The sequence below is a fragment of the Trichosurus vulpecula genome, chromosome 7 (assembly GCF_011100635.1).
Source record: "Trichosurus vulpecula isolate mTriVul1 chromosome 7, mTriVul1.pri, whole genome shotgun sequence".
NCBI classification, from domain to species: domain Eukaryota; kingdom Metazoa; phylum Chordata; class Mammalia; order Diprotodontia; family Phalangeridae; genus Trichosurus; species Trichosurus vulpecula.
This window is the reverse complement of record NC_050579.1, coordinates 203,593,637-203,609,020: the sequence shown is the minus strand read 5'-3', so window position 1 is coordinate 203,609,020 and position 15,384 is coordinate 203,593,637. Positions and strand designations below refer to the sequence as shown.

The 15,384-nt window shown below is 37.0% G+C and overlaps 1 protein-coding gene across 3 annotated transcripts in view; it reads left to right on the top strand.

Annotated features, from left to right (window-relative positions):
- Positions 1-15,384, top strand: part of CD109 (CD109 molecule) — a 170,645-nt gene that overhangs the window by 136,006 nt on the left and 19,255 nt on the right. For all 3 annotated transcript variants that reach the window (XM_036766846.1, XM_036766847.1, XM_036766845.1), the window contains 6 exons: positions 3,519-3,600; positions 5,063-5,291; positions 6,232-6,397; positions 9,538-9,728; positions 10,772-10,927; positions 12,631-12,696. In XM_036766846.1, coding sequence (XP_036622741.1) covers positions 3,519-3,600; positions 5,063-5,291; positions 6,232-6,397; positions 9,538-9,728; positions 10,772-10,927; positions 12,631-12,696 — 890 coding nt within the window. The remainder of the gene's footprint in view (positions 1-3,518; positions 3,601-5,062; positions 5,292-6,231; positions 6,398-9,537; positions 9,729-10,771; positions 10,928-12,630; positions 12,697-15,384) is intronic.

Sequence of the window (15,384 nt, the reverse complement as noted above, 5' to 3'; positions counted from 1 at the left end):
AGATCAATACTCTAATGTATTGTGTTTTGGCCAAAACAGTTACCGCATCAAAGAATGAAGTAGGAAGGAAGAAAACAAGCATTTATTTATTAAGCACTTCCTTTGTGCCAAGCACTTTACAAATATTATCTCATCAGGAGATAGGTGGTGCTATGAATAGTCCCATTTTACAGCTGAGGAAACTGGTAGTCTATAGTTAAATGCTTTGCCTAGGGTCCTATGGCTAGTCTGAGGCTGGATTTGAGTTCAGGTCTTCTTGATACTGGGTTTAGTGCTCTACTGTGCCACCTAGTGGCCTCTTCCATTGTTTGAAAAAGAAGGAAAAAAAAATCCTTCACAAGGACCCAACAACATTACAACAAAATGTCTTTGTTGTGTATTGCAAATAGTTAACCTGTTAATTAGAGATTTCTCTTAGATATTTAATTCTTAGGGTTATTTCATTTGAAGCTCAATTTTGTGAGTAATCAGAAAAAGTGTTTCGTTAATGTGTATTATTTTCTCTAAATAAAAGCAGAAAAAGAACAGTTTTTACAATTCTGGTTTTGTAGTCAGTCTTCGAAGTATGACCTTGAGATGAGACTGAAAAATCCAAAAAGGTCTCCTATAAAGGCCCCCATTTGCTACCTTTCTGCTTTCTGATAGATTGTGAAGAAATTGATCAGACCTGCCCATGAAAATGTAATTAATATAGGCTCCAGGAACCAAATTTATTTGAAAATAATATTAGCAACTAAGGTAACCAAACCATTTATTAATTTATATATTTCCTTGAATAGTAGCCTCCATTCTTTACTATGATATTGTACAAAATTACTTCTTTGGATATTCCAAGTTCTGGAGAATCAATGTCAAATTAAAGCATATATATTTATGTCACATCTTTTAAAAATAGCAGTAGTTAGTGAGAAACTTCAATTTAATTAACAAGGATAAATACCTCCCAATAACAGGAGTTCTCAACCTGGGGTCCATGGATGGATTTCAAGTGTCTTGACTATTTCCCCTTTTATTCATTTAGAAATGTTGTTTTAAGAGGGGTTCATAGTCTTTACCGGACTGCCAACGGAGTCCACAACACAAAAATGTAAACTTACTTTAGATGGTAACCAGGATGGACTTTAATCATGCTAGATAAGGATTAGTTAAAGGAACTGGAATTTTTAATTTATATTGAGGAAAAAAAGAAGGAATCATGGAATCCTAGATTTAGAGCTTTTGGGGTACTCTGAAAGGACCTTAGAGAACACTTGGTCTCATCTCATTTTGCAGATGAGGAAACAGGCTCAGAGAGATTGATTTGCCCAGAGTAGCTCAGGTAGTAAATGACAGAGATGAGAGCTAAACTGTAAACTTTCTAACTTCCCATCTAGCCCTGTCTCTATGACCTAGTACCTTTACAATATCCCAAAAAATACTCGAATGCTTGTGGAAGAAGAATTTTATTTGTTGTGTTTGGCCCTGGAGGGCTGCACTAGCACTTGGAAGGTAGAGGGGGGCAGATTTCAACTTAATAAAAAAATCTTAATAATTAGGGTTGTCTTTAAGCATGAGAGGATAGTGAGTTTCTCATCTCTGGGGGGTCTTCAAACAGAAGTTTGATGACTAATTGCTGGGAAGGTTGTGGATATTATTCTGATTTGCGAAGCTATTGAACTAAATATCCTTTCCTAACATTAAGATTCTATGATAATAATTTGGATTTTAACAATAATTCACATTCATAATATAGTAAATTTATGGATGATTGTTATCCTATCCATCTACCATCTATCTATATCTATTCAGCCACCTATCATCTATCTTTCTATCTCTTTCTCTCTGTGTCTCTTTCTGTTTCTGTCTCTAAACCGGCAGCTAGGTGACACAGTAGATAGAATGCCAGAGCTGGATTCCAGGAGACTTGAGTTTAGATCCTGCCTAAGACACCCACTGTGTGATCCTGGGCAAGTCACTTAACCTCCTTCAGTCTCAGTCTCCTCATGTGTAAAACAGGGATACTAATAGTGCCTACCTCCTAGGGATGTTATGAACATAAAATGAGATATTTGAAAAACACTGTGCAAGCCTTAAAGTGCTATATAAATGTTAAATATTATTGATTATGATAAACTTAAATTACATCTAAATTTTTTGTAGAAAGTTATGTTTTTTCCCCTCTATAACCTACCCTGAATTTTCTTCTTCTTTTCTACTTAGAACCATAAGCCTAGAGCATCACTACAGTAGAAGAAGCAGTCGTGTCTCTTTGGATTAACTTTTTCCAAAAAATTAATTGGCCACCATAAATACCAATAGGTTAAAACTGACTTAGAGGGGAAATAAGTTACTCCAATTATATTCTCCCAGCAGTCAGGTGTAGATAGGGAATATGTTTCCTCTGGGTTATGTTTTTCTAATTGCTGTCACCCATGATCATAGCTCAACATTTACATTCCCTATTCCAGCTAAATAAGCAAAGGAGGTTTCCTTCAGAACAGGAGAATTCAGTGTTTTGTTTTCTTTGTGCTGCCTCTGTCTGGCAAAAGATTGGTGGCAGTGTTGATGCAGAGTCCTGGAGGTCAGCCACCTGAGAGGTAATTTTCATGAGGACTGATCTCATCTCCATGATCTCATTCCCATGACCAATTTTACAATATCTCATACTTGGAACAACAGTTGTTGATAGGATCTGTGCCGTTAGAGGGCATATTGTCTTTTTTTTTCTGGATAAGTCATTCTGATTACAGTGATATTTTCCATAGTTTACATGGGTCTCAAAATATTTTCATGTTTTACAAGGCAAAAGTCACAGTCAATTGTGGCCATTCATATTATAAGGCATTGAAGAGGGCCAGAATGATGGATGAAATCCTAGCTTGTAAATCACAGGCCTGGGTTCTTATCCTGGGTTCCATTGTTAACCACCTTTGTGATCTTAAGAAAGTTTTTTAAAAACATTAGAAACTTGTTTAGTATTTCTGTGACTCACTACACCCATTCTACTTTCCTGATGCAGTTAATGTGAAGACTAAGAAAGGAATTAAGTAAATCATCTTAATCACCAAATTTATATTCTTAGTATCAGAAATAATTTTAAAATCCATCATAATGAATGTTTTATTAATATTAAATTTTACTAATTTTTTGGGAAGAGGAAAGAAGTAAGATGTTAAAAAGGTGGAGGTGTTCATTTTTATGGCAAAAGTATTTTTTTAAACTAAAAATTTTTAATTAAAACTTAAAATTGAGCATAAATATGTCCATCTAAACTTATTTAGTAAACATTTATATGTAATTTGATTTTTAAATTAATAAATTATAACTTTTAATTATACTCTCCCCCTCCCTCTTATTTCTTGTACGGTATTGTAGTGGTCTAATTCTTTTATATCCCTCATAGGATCTGCAATGGTATATGCTGCATAAATATTTGACTCCTTTTCCTTTTCTTTCTTCTGCTCTTGTTTTCTTTATAAGAAAATACTGACTAGGAAGTTGATAATACTGAACATCCTCTTCTCTTTTCATGTCTTCAGGCTACCAAAGAGAACTTCTGTACCAAAGGGATGATGGTTCTTTCAGTGCTTTTGGAAATAGTGATCCTTCTGGGAGCACATGGTATGTATGTCTGCCAACTAAATCTATATCTTAGATCAGGAACACATCATACAGATACTGCACTGAGATGAAAATATTCAAGAATTGGCAGACATTTCTCCGTGGGTTGGCTTTTAGCTTGGTTTTCATCAGAACCATTGCCCAACTTTGAAGGGGAATCTCCTGTAGGCGGTAGTCTAGGGCCACTTTTATCTTTTGGAAGATGAGTAATATTTCTGTCATTGTGGGTGCAGCAATATGGAATGCTTTGAGATGATTGTACATCTCACAGGAACAATTTGTGAGAATGACTGTAGTAAAAGGATAGAATAGTCTGTCTGAATTCCCTAAAGTTTTCTACCATGAAATCAAATTCAATATATTGTTGAGGGTAGTAAGGAATAATTGGTTAGAGTTGCCATAGTGATTGAATGAACTCCTGGGCTTGTTATTGGGAGACAGAGATAAAAATGGGAAATGCTGATTATAACCAATGACAACAGATCCCGATGTGAATGATGTTGTCTTTGGACGACTTACTGATTTTTACCCATTATTGTAGTGTTATACATTTAGAGCTGGAAGTGGCATCCAACTCCCTCATTTTACAGATCATGAAACTAAGGCTCAGAGATGTGAAGTTCATTGATTCAATAAACATTCATTAAGTGCCTACTGTGTGCTAAGTGCAGGAGATGTGAAAAGAGGCAGAAAAGAAGCCCTCAAGGAGCTTCTGATCTAATGGGGAGACAAAACTTGCCCTTGCTAGTGGTTAGCTGAGGTGGCCATGACATCCATGTCTACCTAACTCCAAGTCCAGTGCCTTGACCCTGCATCTCATTGCCCCTTCTTTTTCTCTTTTTTTCCCCATTTCCTTTTCTCTTCTGAAATTTGTAGAGTAAAACTGGTCACTTCTTCAATATCATGCTACTTGACACCCTACTTCCACTAAACTTGATGGCCTGGAAGAGAGGATATTTCTTTTGTTGTTTTCCCTGAGAAGTATTTGGTGATACTTTTGTATCACATATGTGATAAGGGTAATACAGAAGCAATACAGTTTGGTTCTGGGCTATAAATATTGGAAACCTTGCTTGATTTCAGCTGATGTAAGATAGAATTCATAATTTTGCTTTTCCTTCATAAACACTTGGAGTATTTCACAAATGAAATATGAACTAAATTAAAATGAATTTTTTTGTAATGAAGATAATAACTATACTTCTGCTGAGAGGACATTTTATTTATAGGATATGATGAATAGGATTCACAGGACATAGGTTCCCACAGCATCCACAGCAACGGTCCTTTATCATTTTCCTCTTTGCTATGCATTCTGCATGCTTCCTTTCCCCAACTATCTTTTCATTCCTCTATTGTATTCTGTGTGGAAAAAAATCATTCATTTGCTCATTTTTGATGTTTGGAACGTTTTATAACATGTATTTCATTTTAAAAGTTCTATTTTTTACTCCCCATCTAGGTTATCAGCTTTTGTCCTAAGATGTTTTCTTCAAGCTTCTTCTTACATAGATATTGATCAGGATGTGTTACAAAGAACATATTCCTGGCTTAAGAAACATAGAAAACCCAATGGTGAATTCTGGGAACCAGGAAGAGTGATCCATAGTGACCTTCAAGGTGGCAATAACAGTCCAGTTACTCTTACAGCCTATATTCTGACATCCCTCTTAGGTTATCAGAAGTACCAGGTATTAACTTTTTGTTGTACTTGAATCGTTGTTTTGTTGTTTGTTTTTCATTGGTGAAGAGGACTGTGACATCGGGAAGATGATGCCATGACTTGTAAGTGAATTGGATTTAAGTGAGGGAGGGCTGTGCTAAGTCACCAGCCTCACTTTCTCCTCCAGAGCCATCTGGGTCCAGTGGCAAGATATAGATCAGGATGACTGGAGATAAGTGAAATAAGAAAGAAGGGATGTTTTAGGGCCCACAGACTCAATTACTTTGCTTTCTAGGTCTGCATCTAAGGCATCCAGTTTGGACATGTACTACTTTGTTTCCATGTTCCAACAATCCACTTGATAGGTTGGTGTCAGGAATAGCTGAAGAAGTTCTGTAAATTATATTCTTTAAAAAAACCATATACAAATATTGAAAGATATGCTATTAATAAGTTATCATTTAACAGGGAGAGGTTTTTTTTTCTAAAATGAAAGCTATCTACTTTGGTAAAAACATTTTCCCAGCTTTTCGGCTAATGAGTTCCTTATTTATAAAAAGATACTTTTATAATTGGGCAACTAATTGGTACAGTAGATACAGCACTGGGCCTGGAGTCATTTGATCACCTTCTAGGTTCCTGCCACTGCATTACGTGTGAGATCATTTTTTTCTCCTGAATTACAGCGTTCATTCCTGAAATTGAATTATGTGCTATTCTCCCCAGGCACATACCCATTTTTTACTTCAGATCAACATTGCTAGTTGGAGAAACACTAACATCCACTGTTTACTATTATCTCACTGTTTATTCCTTCTTCCTTTGGCGGACAAGGTCTAATTACTTGCCATTGTCAAAGTTAGTTATGACTCTTTTAAAATGATTCTGTGTCAGATACCTAAGTTTCATCAAGGTTTGTTATTTAAGTGTGATAAACAGGTCATTTTAGTATCTCCATGTCTATCTAGGCTTCCATGGATATGAGATCGTCTGTTAACTTTTTGGAGTCCCAGTTCAGGGAAGGTGTCTCAGATAACTACACTCTAGCTCTCATAAGTTATGCGCTGTCATCTGTGGAAAGTTCTGAAGGGAGAGCAGCTCTGGATCTGTTGAACCAGAGAGCAAAACATGAAGGTAAGTGTATTCTTTTATCACTTAGGGAATTATTTTCTATTTTGGTCTGGACTTGTGATTTTTTTAATGTAGGAACCCTAGGTTGCAGACCTGCCTGTGTTCAGTGCATTGAAAATTAAGGGACTCGCCAAGGACTTTTTGACTTAAAGGAAGCATGCCATAATGGTTAGTTCACTGGACCTGGAGTCACGAAGACCTAGGTTCAAATCTTCCCTCAGCTAGTTACTGGCTATGTAAACCTAGGCAAGTCTCTTAACCTTTTTGTGCCTCAGTTTCTACAATTGTAAAATGGAATCATAATAGCGCCTACCTCCCAGGATTGTGAGGATCAAATGAGATTATTAAGAGTTTTTCAAACCTTAAGGTGCCATATAATTACTAGCTGTTATTATTATTAGAAAATGAGAGGTTTGGACTTGATGGCCTGTAAGGTACCTTTGGGGCAACTGGGTGGCACAGTCAACAGAGTGCCAGGCCTGGAGTCAGGAAGACTCATCTTTGTGAGTTCAGATCTGGCCCCAGACACTTACTAGCTGTGTGACCTTGAGTAAGTCACTTAACCCTGTTGGCCTCAGTTTCGTCATCTGGAGAAGGAAATGGCAAACCATTCCAGTATCTTTGCCAAGAAAACCCTAACTGGGGTCATGAAGAGTAGGACATGACTAATTGGCTATACAACAACAACGGCACTTACTTTAATGATTCTTAAGCTGATTTATGCTGAGATTGTTAAAATCGCTTTTACCATTTTGAGTATTTAATGTCTCTTCTGCAAGGTGGCACGGAGTCTATCCACTCTGTTATACAGCCACTAGGCCACACTGCCCAATGCCTCCTGTAACTTCAGAAGGCTCACCTACCCTTTTTCAACTAGAATATCATCAAATGTAAACACATTATTTCAGTACCAATCTACAGGCAGAATGTATCCAAAGGATCATGGTGGAAACACCATACTTACTAATTCTAAATTCTGCCAGTTTCAAATAAGCATAGTTTCATAAAGTGGTTAGACACTTGTAAGACTTCCCAAAACATTGCATCATCATCATCGCTATCAGCGACAGCAAGAGTCAGGCAGTAAACGTCTATTAAGCACCTATATACACCAGGCACTGTACATTGAAAGAAAGGCAAAAGAGAGTCCCTGCTCTCAAGGAGCTTACAATTTAATGGGGGAAGACAACACACCAAAAGAAGCTAAAAAGGAGAGGTTACCCCGTGTGAGGCATGTGGAAGCCCAGGGGAATTCAGCCAGGTGGGAAATGATGAACTGGCTGCCTTGGGCACTCTCCTTAAATGGGAGGGCTTAAATATGGGAGGAACTAGACATTTATTGTTTATTTAGTACATTTGACCCTCTCCTAGCTGTTGGCCTATTGATTATAGGTGAAAAGCTAGAAGGAACCTTGGAGGCCATCAAGTCCAAACCCTCTCCCCTCCCCCATTTTATAGATGAGGAAACTGAGGCCGAGAGTGATTAGATAACTTTTCCACAGTCACTCAGCTAGTAAATATTGGTGGTGGGTTTTGAACCCAAGTCTTCCTAACTCCAAGTCCAGTAGGCTTTCTGTTATAGCAGGGTGCGTCTCAAATGTTTCCATCCAAGCAGAAAGAATCCTTGTTATTTCTTCTTTCTGCTAGCTGAAAGATCTACTCACTTGGTTGTCTTTGGCTCTGGATGTAGCTCTGGATGACTGACCGATTGATTGACGTAGGTGCTATTCAAGTAGTTCCCGCAGTACTTGGGAGGTGGATGGGAAGAGAAACCCCAAGCAGGGAGAACCTTGCCCCCTCCAGGGTATGTGGCATAAGAATTTGTAGGAGAATTCTACCTGATTGGGACCACATGGAGAATTTTACTGAGGCAGGGGCTATAATTTAAACTTCTATTACTATGAGTTTTGAATAATGAAACATGCTAATTCCTTCAGAATTTTAGAGTGAATAAGAGTTCTTAGCCATCATCTAGGCCTCCCTCTTTGTTTGGAGAAACTTAGACTTGCAGGGGTTAAATGACTGGTCTGACTTCATGCAGCTCTAGTTAATGACAGAAGTGGGAGAGCTCAGGTTGCAGAATGCCCAGTCTAGACTTTTTTCCATTACTTCACCCTGACTCCTAAAGTACTTTTTGGAAGGGATATCCAGATGAGTTGTGTACTTTACTTTCTTGATTGGGATATTGTATCACCACCATGATATTCACAGTGCCGACAGCGACTATGAATATGCTGGCATGGTTCTGAATCGCAAAATATAACAGACTCTCTATATAGAAGAAAGAACCAAAACATTTATTCAGACACCAGAAAGCCAGATCCCAACACCTGTAAACCAAATCCATCATAGCAACAAAGAAGTTAATATACATTATGACAGCAAGGAGCACCACTATCCCAAAGCCTTCCCCCTGCTGGGGCCTTCCCACAAACAAAAACTCACAGCTAGCTGCCTGCTTGCCAGCTTCCTCTCTCTCCCACGACTCTAACTACTCTGACCAACTCCACCCTTCCTGTTCCACCCATTCCTCCTTCCACATGTGACTTAGGCTTCCATGTGATTTAAGCATGTCACCTGGGTCCATTAATGGATGGGAAAGATCTTTAAATTAACCAGAAATACATTAACACTATGGGTATGCATTGCTTTCTTCTTCTTTTTTTAAAATTGATGTCTTTTATCTTTAAATCATCTTCATTTCTGAACATATCCTTCTTCTTTCCCTACCTTATGAGCCTACCCCTGTAACAAAGATTAAAAAAAAAGTGAGGAGTGGGAGGAACCAGTTCATTAAAATGAACCAACACACTGACCATGTATACTGTTCTCTTTTTAAAAAAATTTGATTTAATTTAATTTTTAGTTCTGAATTCTCTCCCTCTCACCTCCCTATGTCCTACTTATTGGGAAAGCAAGAAAAACAAAACCCATTACAGATATCTATAATCATGCAAAACAAATTCCTGTATCAGTCATGTCCAAAAAAATATGCTTCATTCTGCACTCTGGGTCCATCACCTCCCTATTTGGAGGTAGATAGTTTGATTTACATTTTCTTTAACATGCATCGGTTGAAAATAGACTTAATTATTCAGCTCTCACCCACTGCTGTATATCTTGATGCTCTCGTTCTGTCGCAGGAGGCATGCAGTTCTGGGAGTCATCAGTATCCAAACTTTCTCAATCCTGGCAGCCAAGCTCCTTGGACATTGAGGTTGCAGCCTATGCGTTATTGTCACACTTCCTGCAAAATCGGATGGCAGAGGGGATGCCTATTATGAGGTGGTTAAGCAAGCAGAGAAACAGGCTGGGAGGTTATTCCTCTACCCAGGTTAGAGCTAATAAATTATTGATTGCCTTTTTCTGAAAAATATTTTCTTTTTTGTTTTGTGGAAAATTGTTACATGCTGTTCTGATAGGATTCTGGGCTTTATGGAATTGTATGATTATAAAGAAGTGGAAATTGTTTTCACTAAGCCATGTATGAAGACAAGTCTCATCATTTTATAGTTACATGATGTCTACATTTGATGGGACATAAAGATTCCGTGCTTTGAGATGCCAATTTAAGATTTTTTTTCAGCAAAATTGGGGATTTTAAATCCTTTATGAGTGGAAGTATTTATTAGGTTTACATGTTTCTTTTCCACTTTCACATTTCCCTCCTTTCAATATGGTAAATTTAACATCTGGTTTCTTACAGAATATGTATCAACTGGTTGACTGGTTTATGTATGGCTTTAAAATAAACAAATTAAGGTTTTATGATGAGGGAAAAAGGTTTTTTTTTTTAAAAAAAATAACCATTCTTAAAGTCCTTTTGTACTTTTAAAAATGATAATAACATGGTTAGCAACATTTTGTGTCATTTTAAAGGTAAATTGAATTTTCTTCTCAGTTCTGATAAGACATTTGTTCCTGCTGGCCTTGATACACAGTTTATCTTTTCCATGTCTGTGTCCTTTACAGATGCTTTTTTGTTTAGGACTTAGGATTTTCAGCATAAGCAAGTCGTATTAAAAGCTCCTAGTTATTCCTGGCACTCTCTCACTTCCTTAGTTCTTCAGTGCTGTTCCTACACAGCTGAGTCCATTGTTTAATGGGAAAGGCAGGGTCTGAGTCAGGTGTACCTGATTGGTTCCCCACCTCTGATGTTACAGGAGACAACTAGCCAATCAGCTACGGAGCTTTTTTCTCATCTAATATACCTCTAGAAGGAATTGTCTTACCACCCTAATAATTGTTATTCTTGACAGGAAAAAAAATGATTCACAGTTCAATCGTAAGAATTGCCTTCAGTTATTGGGAAAAATTGAGAATCCTTTAACTGTTTTGTCTTTACTCTATAAACTGTTTCTTCCTTTCCCCTACCAGGATACCATTGTGGCCTTGCATGCCTTATCTACATTTGCAGCTCTCACCACTACTGGACAGACAGAGATGAGAGTAGCAGTAACTGGGCCTAGTGTGACAGCACCAACAGAGTTTCTGATTGACACTGAAAACCGCTTTCTTCTTCAAACAGCAGAGGTAGGCAATGAGGAATATTTGTCCAGTGGAAAATTATTTAAAACTCTGTAGATGATGCTTTTAGCCAGAGTAATTCTCTCTTTTGTTCATTTATCATTTGTTACAATCATGAAATAGATAAGCAGATTTCAGATAAGTTAATATAGGACACAGGGGTTGAAACTATGGAGTATCGTACCCAGGACCCTGGATTAAAGAAAAGCAGTATGAGCACCCACCATTGGGTGAATGTTTGGGAAACCAGACTAGGAAAGAGAAGTAGAATAAGTGAGGAGATGGTCATGGCTAGAGAAGAAAGCAGGTGAGCCAGGAGAGGCAAAGGAGACCAGCAGTGAACTCTTTGTCTGGAGGTCACAGAGCACTCCATTCCTTCCAGTACAATCCAACAAGCATATATTGAGCAACTATTATTCATGAAGCACAATGTTAAGCACTAGGGATCCAACAAGTCGATAAATAAAGCTCTGCCCTCAGGGAGCATATTATATTTTCTTTGTACTCTGGCTTCATCAGATGCTTTCATGCTGCCCTTTTCTTCCCAGTCTAACACGGTCTTGTACCTTGGCCTGGGAGTAGGCAGAATAGCCTCAGGGTCCTGGAAAATAAGTGAGAGAAAAGGAAAAAGAGGGATGAAGTGAAGTCCAGTGTGAGGTGAATTATGTCGCCATGCTTGAGGGACATCTCACCGTCCAGGAACAGGAGGGTAAAGTCCCTGGTTGTGCTTTATCTAGAGCAGATTGTGTGGGAACTTTAAATGAAGAATATCAATTACCAGAGATCTTGATTTACCTTTCTACCTCTACTTATACTTAATGAAATAAGAGGATGGCAGCCAGAAGTCACAGTTAGGAAAGGACCTGTTGTTGTTTGTCCTTTGCTCTCAGAGAAGACCAATGACGTCACAAAGATGGTTGGTGGAGGGGATGATTCTTCTTTCCTACCTGCTACAGAGAGCTTTAGATCGATCAGTGGTTTTTAACCTGGGGTTCATGACCTTAAATGGGGAAAAAAATCGCATCTTTATTTTCTTTAGCCTCTAACTGAAATTTAGTATTTTCTTTAATTATGGATATGGGTAATAAACTACTATAGCAAAAGCTTCACCTTACTGCCAAAGGGGTCCATGAAAGTACATTTGCTAAGGATTAGTTATTCAGCTCTCAGTGTGTCTGTCCTATGTGAGGATACATTCATAAATGTACATATAAATTTATATGTAGGTATACACATTCGTGGACATCTAGGTGGCACAGTGGATAGAGTGCCAGGCCTAGAATCAGGAAGATTCATCTTCCTGAGTTTAAATCTGGTCTCAGGCACTTATTAGCTGTGTGAGCCTGGGCGACTCATTTAACCCTGTTTGCCTCAGTTTCCTCATCTGGAAAATGAGCTAGAGAAGGAAATGGCAAATGATTCCAGAATCTTTGCCAAGAAAATCTCAAATGGGGTCATGAAGAGTTAGACACAGCTGAAACAACTCAACAGCAACAAATATTCATTCACATATGTATATATGATATATACGCAACATATACAAGATATATCTTATGCATCCTTTTTTTTTAAACTGACAAAGAGAGATGATACTGAACTGTTTGTACTCTTACTGGTAGTACTAATTATTAACTTTTAGGGCTTTCCTGTGTAGTAAATGATATGGCCATAGTCATCCATTCACTATTTTTTCTCTTCCCTTCATTCAGCTTGCTGTCCAGCAGCCAACTTCAGTTACTGTTTCAGCAAGTGGTTTTGGATTTGCTTTCTGTCAGGTATGTAGTCAAGTTTATATTTCTTTAGGTCAATGGTTTGATCACTATTTGATGAGCATATGTCCTCTAACTGAATCCATTCCTCTATGCCTAATTAATGTTAATTGATAGAGTTGAAAAAAATTCTTCAACCAGTGGTTAGCCTTTTAGGTGATGCTTTTCTAATTTAGTTAGATGGGAGTTTGGACGGCAGGCTTGGGATCTGTCATCAGGCCTGTACTCAGTGGTTTTCCAGCTTGCTGTATTACCTGCTGTTACTGGCATTCTACCGAGGTAGTATTTAAGAATCCAGGGTGAACCTAACATATTCATGGAACTGCATGATTAGAAGTTTAGTTAAATATCCCTGTTCTAATATGATTCTTTGGAAGGTCTTATAATGATAACTTGGACAATCTTATTGATTCATTTTTATAACTTGGTTAAAATTATAAATGGCTTTTAATGTAATTTTTAAAATTTGTAAATATTTCTGTTTGGGAGTTTTGCTGATTACTTGGAGAAATAGTAAACAGTGGCTACTTCAGCATGAAAGTCCAGTGGAGTTTTTGATGATATTAAATGTTAAATACATGGTTACTTCCTATTTCCTGTTTTAGTATGAAAATACATGTGTTTTTGGAATATTTTAGCCTCATGAAGATTCATTGTCCATTCGAGTAACTTATCTTAGTTATATACTGTCCATTTTAGCTTTTTCTCTTAAGTAAATGTTTCATAATGTGTGGTAATATTTTGAGTTGTTTTTTTGTGGGCCCGGGGGGTGAGAGGTATGACCAAGTGATTAAATCATGTGGGGAACTCCAGGTAATAAAACTTATTTTGTTGGTGCAGATATTCTACAATTTACAGTCTTAGAATTGCCTGGGCCATGAAGACAATTAAATGACTTGTCCAGAGTCACATAGCACAATTTGTGTCAGAGACAATTTTTTATATGTAATTTAAATAAGATTTTTATATGTAATTTTCACTATATATTGAGGTCAGTTTTATTCTCTGTGGGAATATGTCTCTGAAGTTATAATGTTGAATCAATGGGAAAAATATTCTATATGCAAATGTTCATTTTATGTATAATTTTGAAGGAATTCCTGTAAAGTAAGGTTAACCTGTATATTAAAGTCTAAATTTGAAACAGAAAGCAAATATCCATAGGTAAACTAATATATTATAGTGAATACCACATGACTAATTTCAACATTCTGGTGGTTAAAATAAAACTGAAGGAATACATTAATAGGTTATTCAATTTTTTTTAGATGAAGAAACTGTAACAAAACATAGATATTAGTATTACTAATTAGTAATACTTGAAGTGAATCATTATTAAAATAAATAACTCATAGGAAAACTGGAGTCTCAAAACCTGAACATATAAACATCTTATAAGAAGCCTAAGAAAATGTGTTTGAAGTATAAAAAAGATAAGGTGGTTGAAAAAAATGCGTAAATTCATAGAATATCCCACATTCCCTGCTGACAAAATCTAAGAGGCTGTCAAAGGGAATTCAAGAAGCATGTATTTAATATACAATAAGAAGTACTGTGCCAGCTACTGGGGAAGAGACAAAGATGGGAAAGACTATACCTGCCCTCATGGAGCTTACATTGTAATAGGGAAATGTCTCTTTTAAAAATGGGATTGAAAAAATAAGAAATGGGAAATCCACCAAATATGACAGGTCAGAAACAACTAGAAATATTGCAGATTGGGGCAACTAGGTGGTGCAGTGAGTAGAGCACTGGCCCTGGAGTCAGGAGGACCTGAGATCAAATCCAGCCTCAGACATTTGACACATGTACTAGCTGTGTGACCTTGGGCAAGTCACTTAAACCCAATTGCCCTGCTCCCCCCCCCCAAAAAGAAATATTGCAGATTGGGAATGTCGCAAAACAAAAAGATGTTTATTCTTTAAATCCATCAAAGGAAAGAAGACAACTGGGGAATGAGTATGATACCTTAATAATTATTATATAAAATAAGCAGAGAAAAAGGAGATAGTTAAGAGGCTATTATGACCAAGAAAGACATTGGGGACTTTTTCATATCTGTTATATTTGGATGCACAGGTCAGGTGTATGAGAGTCTATAGCAGCAAATACACAGAATATCCCAAATCTAATCAATAAAGTAGAAGTATATGGAAAGCATTGAATCCTAACTCCTTTTATTCAGGTTTTCAAAGATTTTGAGAGCAAAATTATAAAACTATCCACATGAATATTAACCTATGAATGTTTACAGATTATTAATATTTATGAACCCATTAATGCTTATTGCCTATTATTAATTATTACTTATTTTATTACTTAGATTTATTTAATTTAAGTTTATTACTTATTTAATTACTTATATTAAATTTATTACTAATTTGTTAAAATGTGAATTTATCACTTATCATTTATAATATTCATTATCATTATTACCTCTTTATTTTTTTTGGCAGGGCAATTGGGGTTAAGTGACTTGCCCAAGGTCACACAGCTAGTACATATGTCAAGTGTCTGAGGCTGGATTTGAACTCAGGTCCTCCTGACTCCAAGTCCGGTGCTCTACTCACTGCGCCACCTAGCTGCCCAATTACCTCTTTATTTATAGAGTTTTTATTCTATTAATGTTTATTATAACTACAAATGAACACTTTGCTAAGTAATAGTGCAAGGCATGGAAGTAGGGCTGGATAC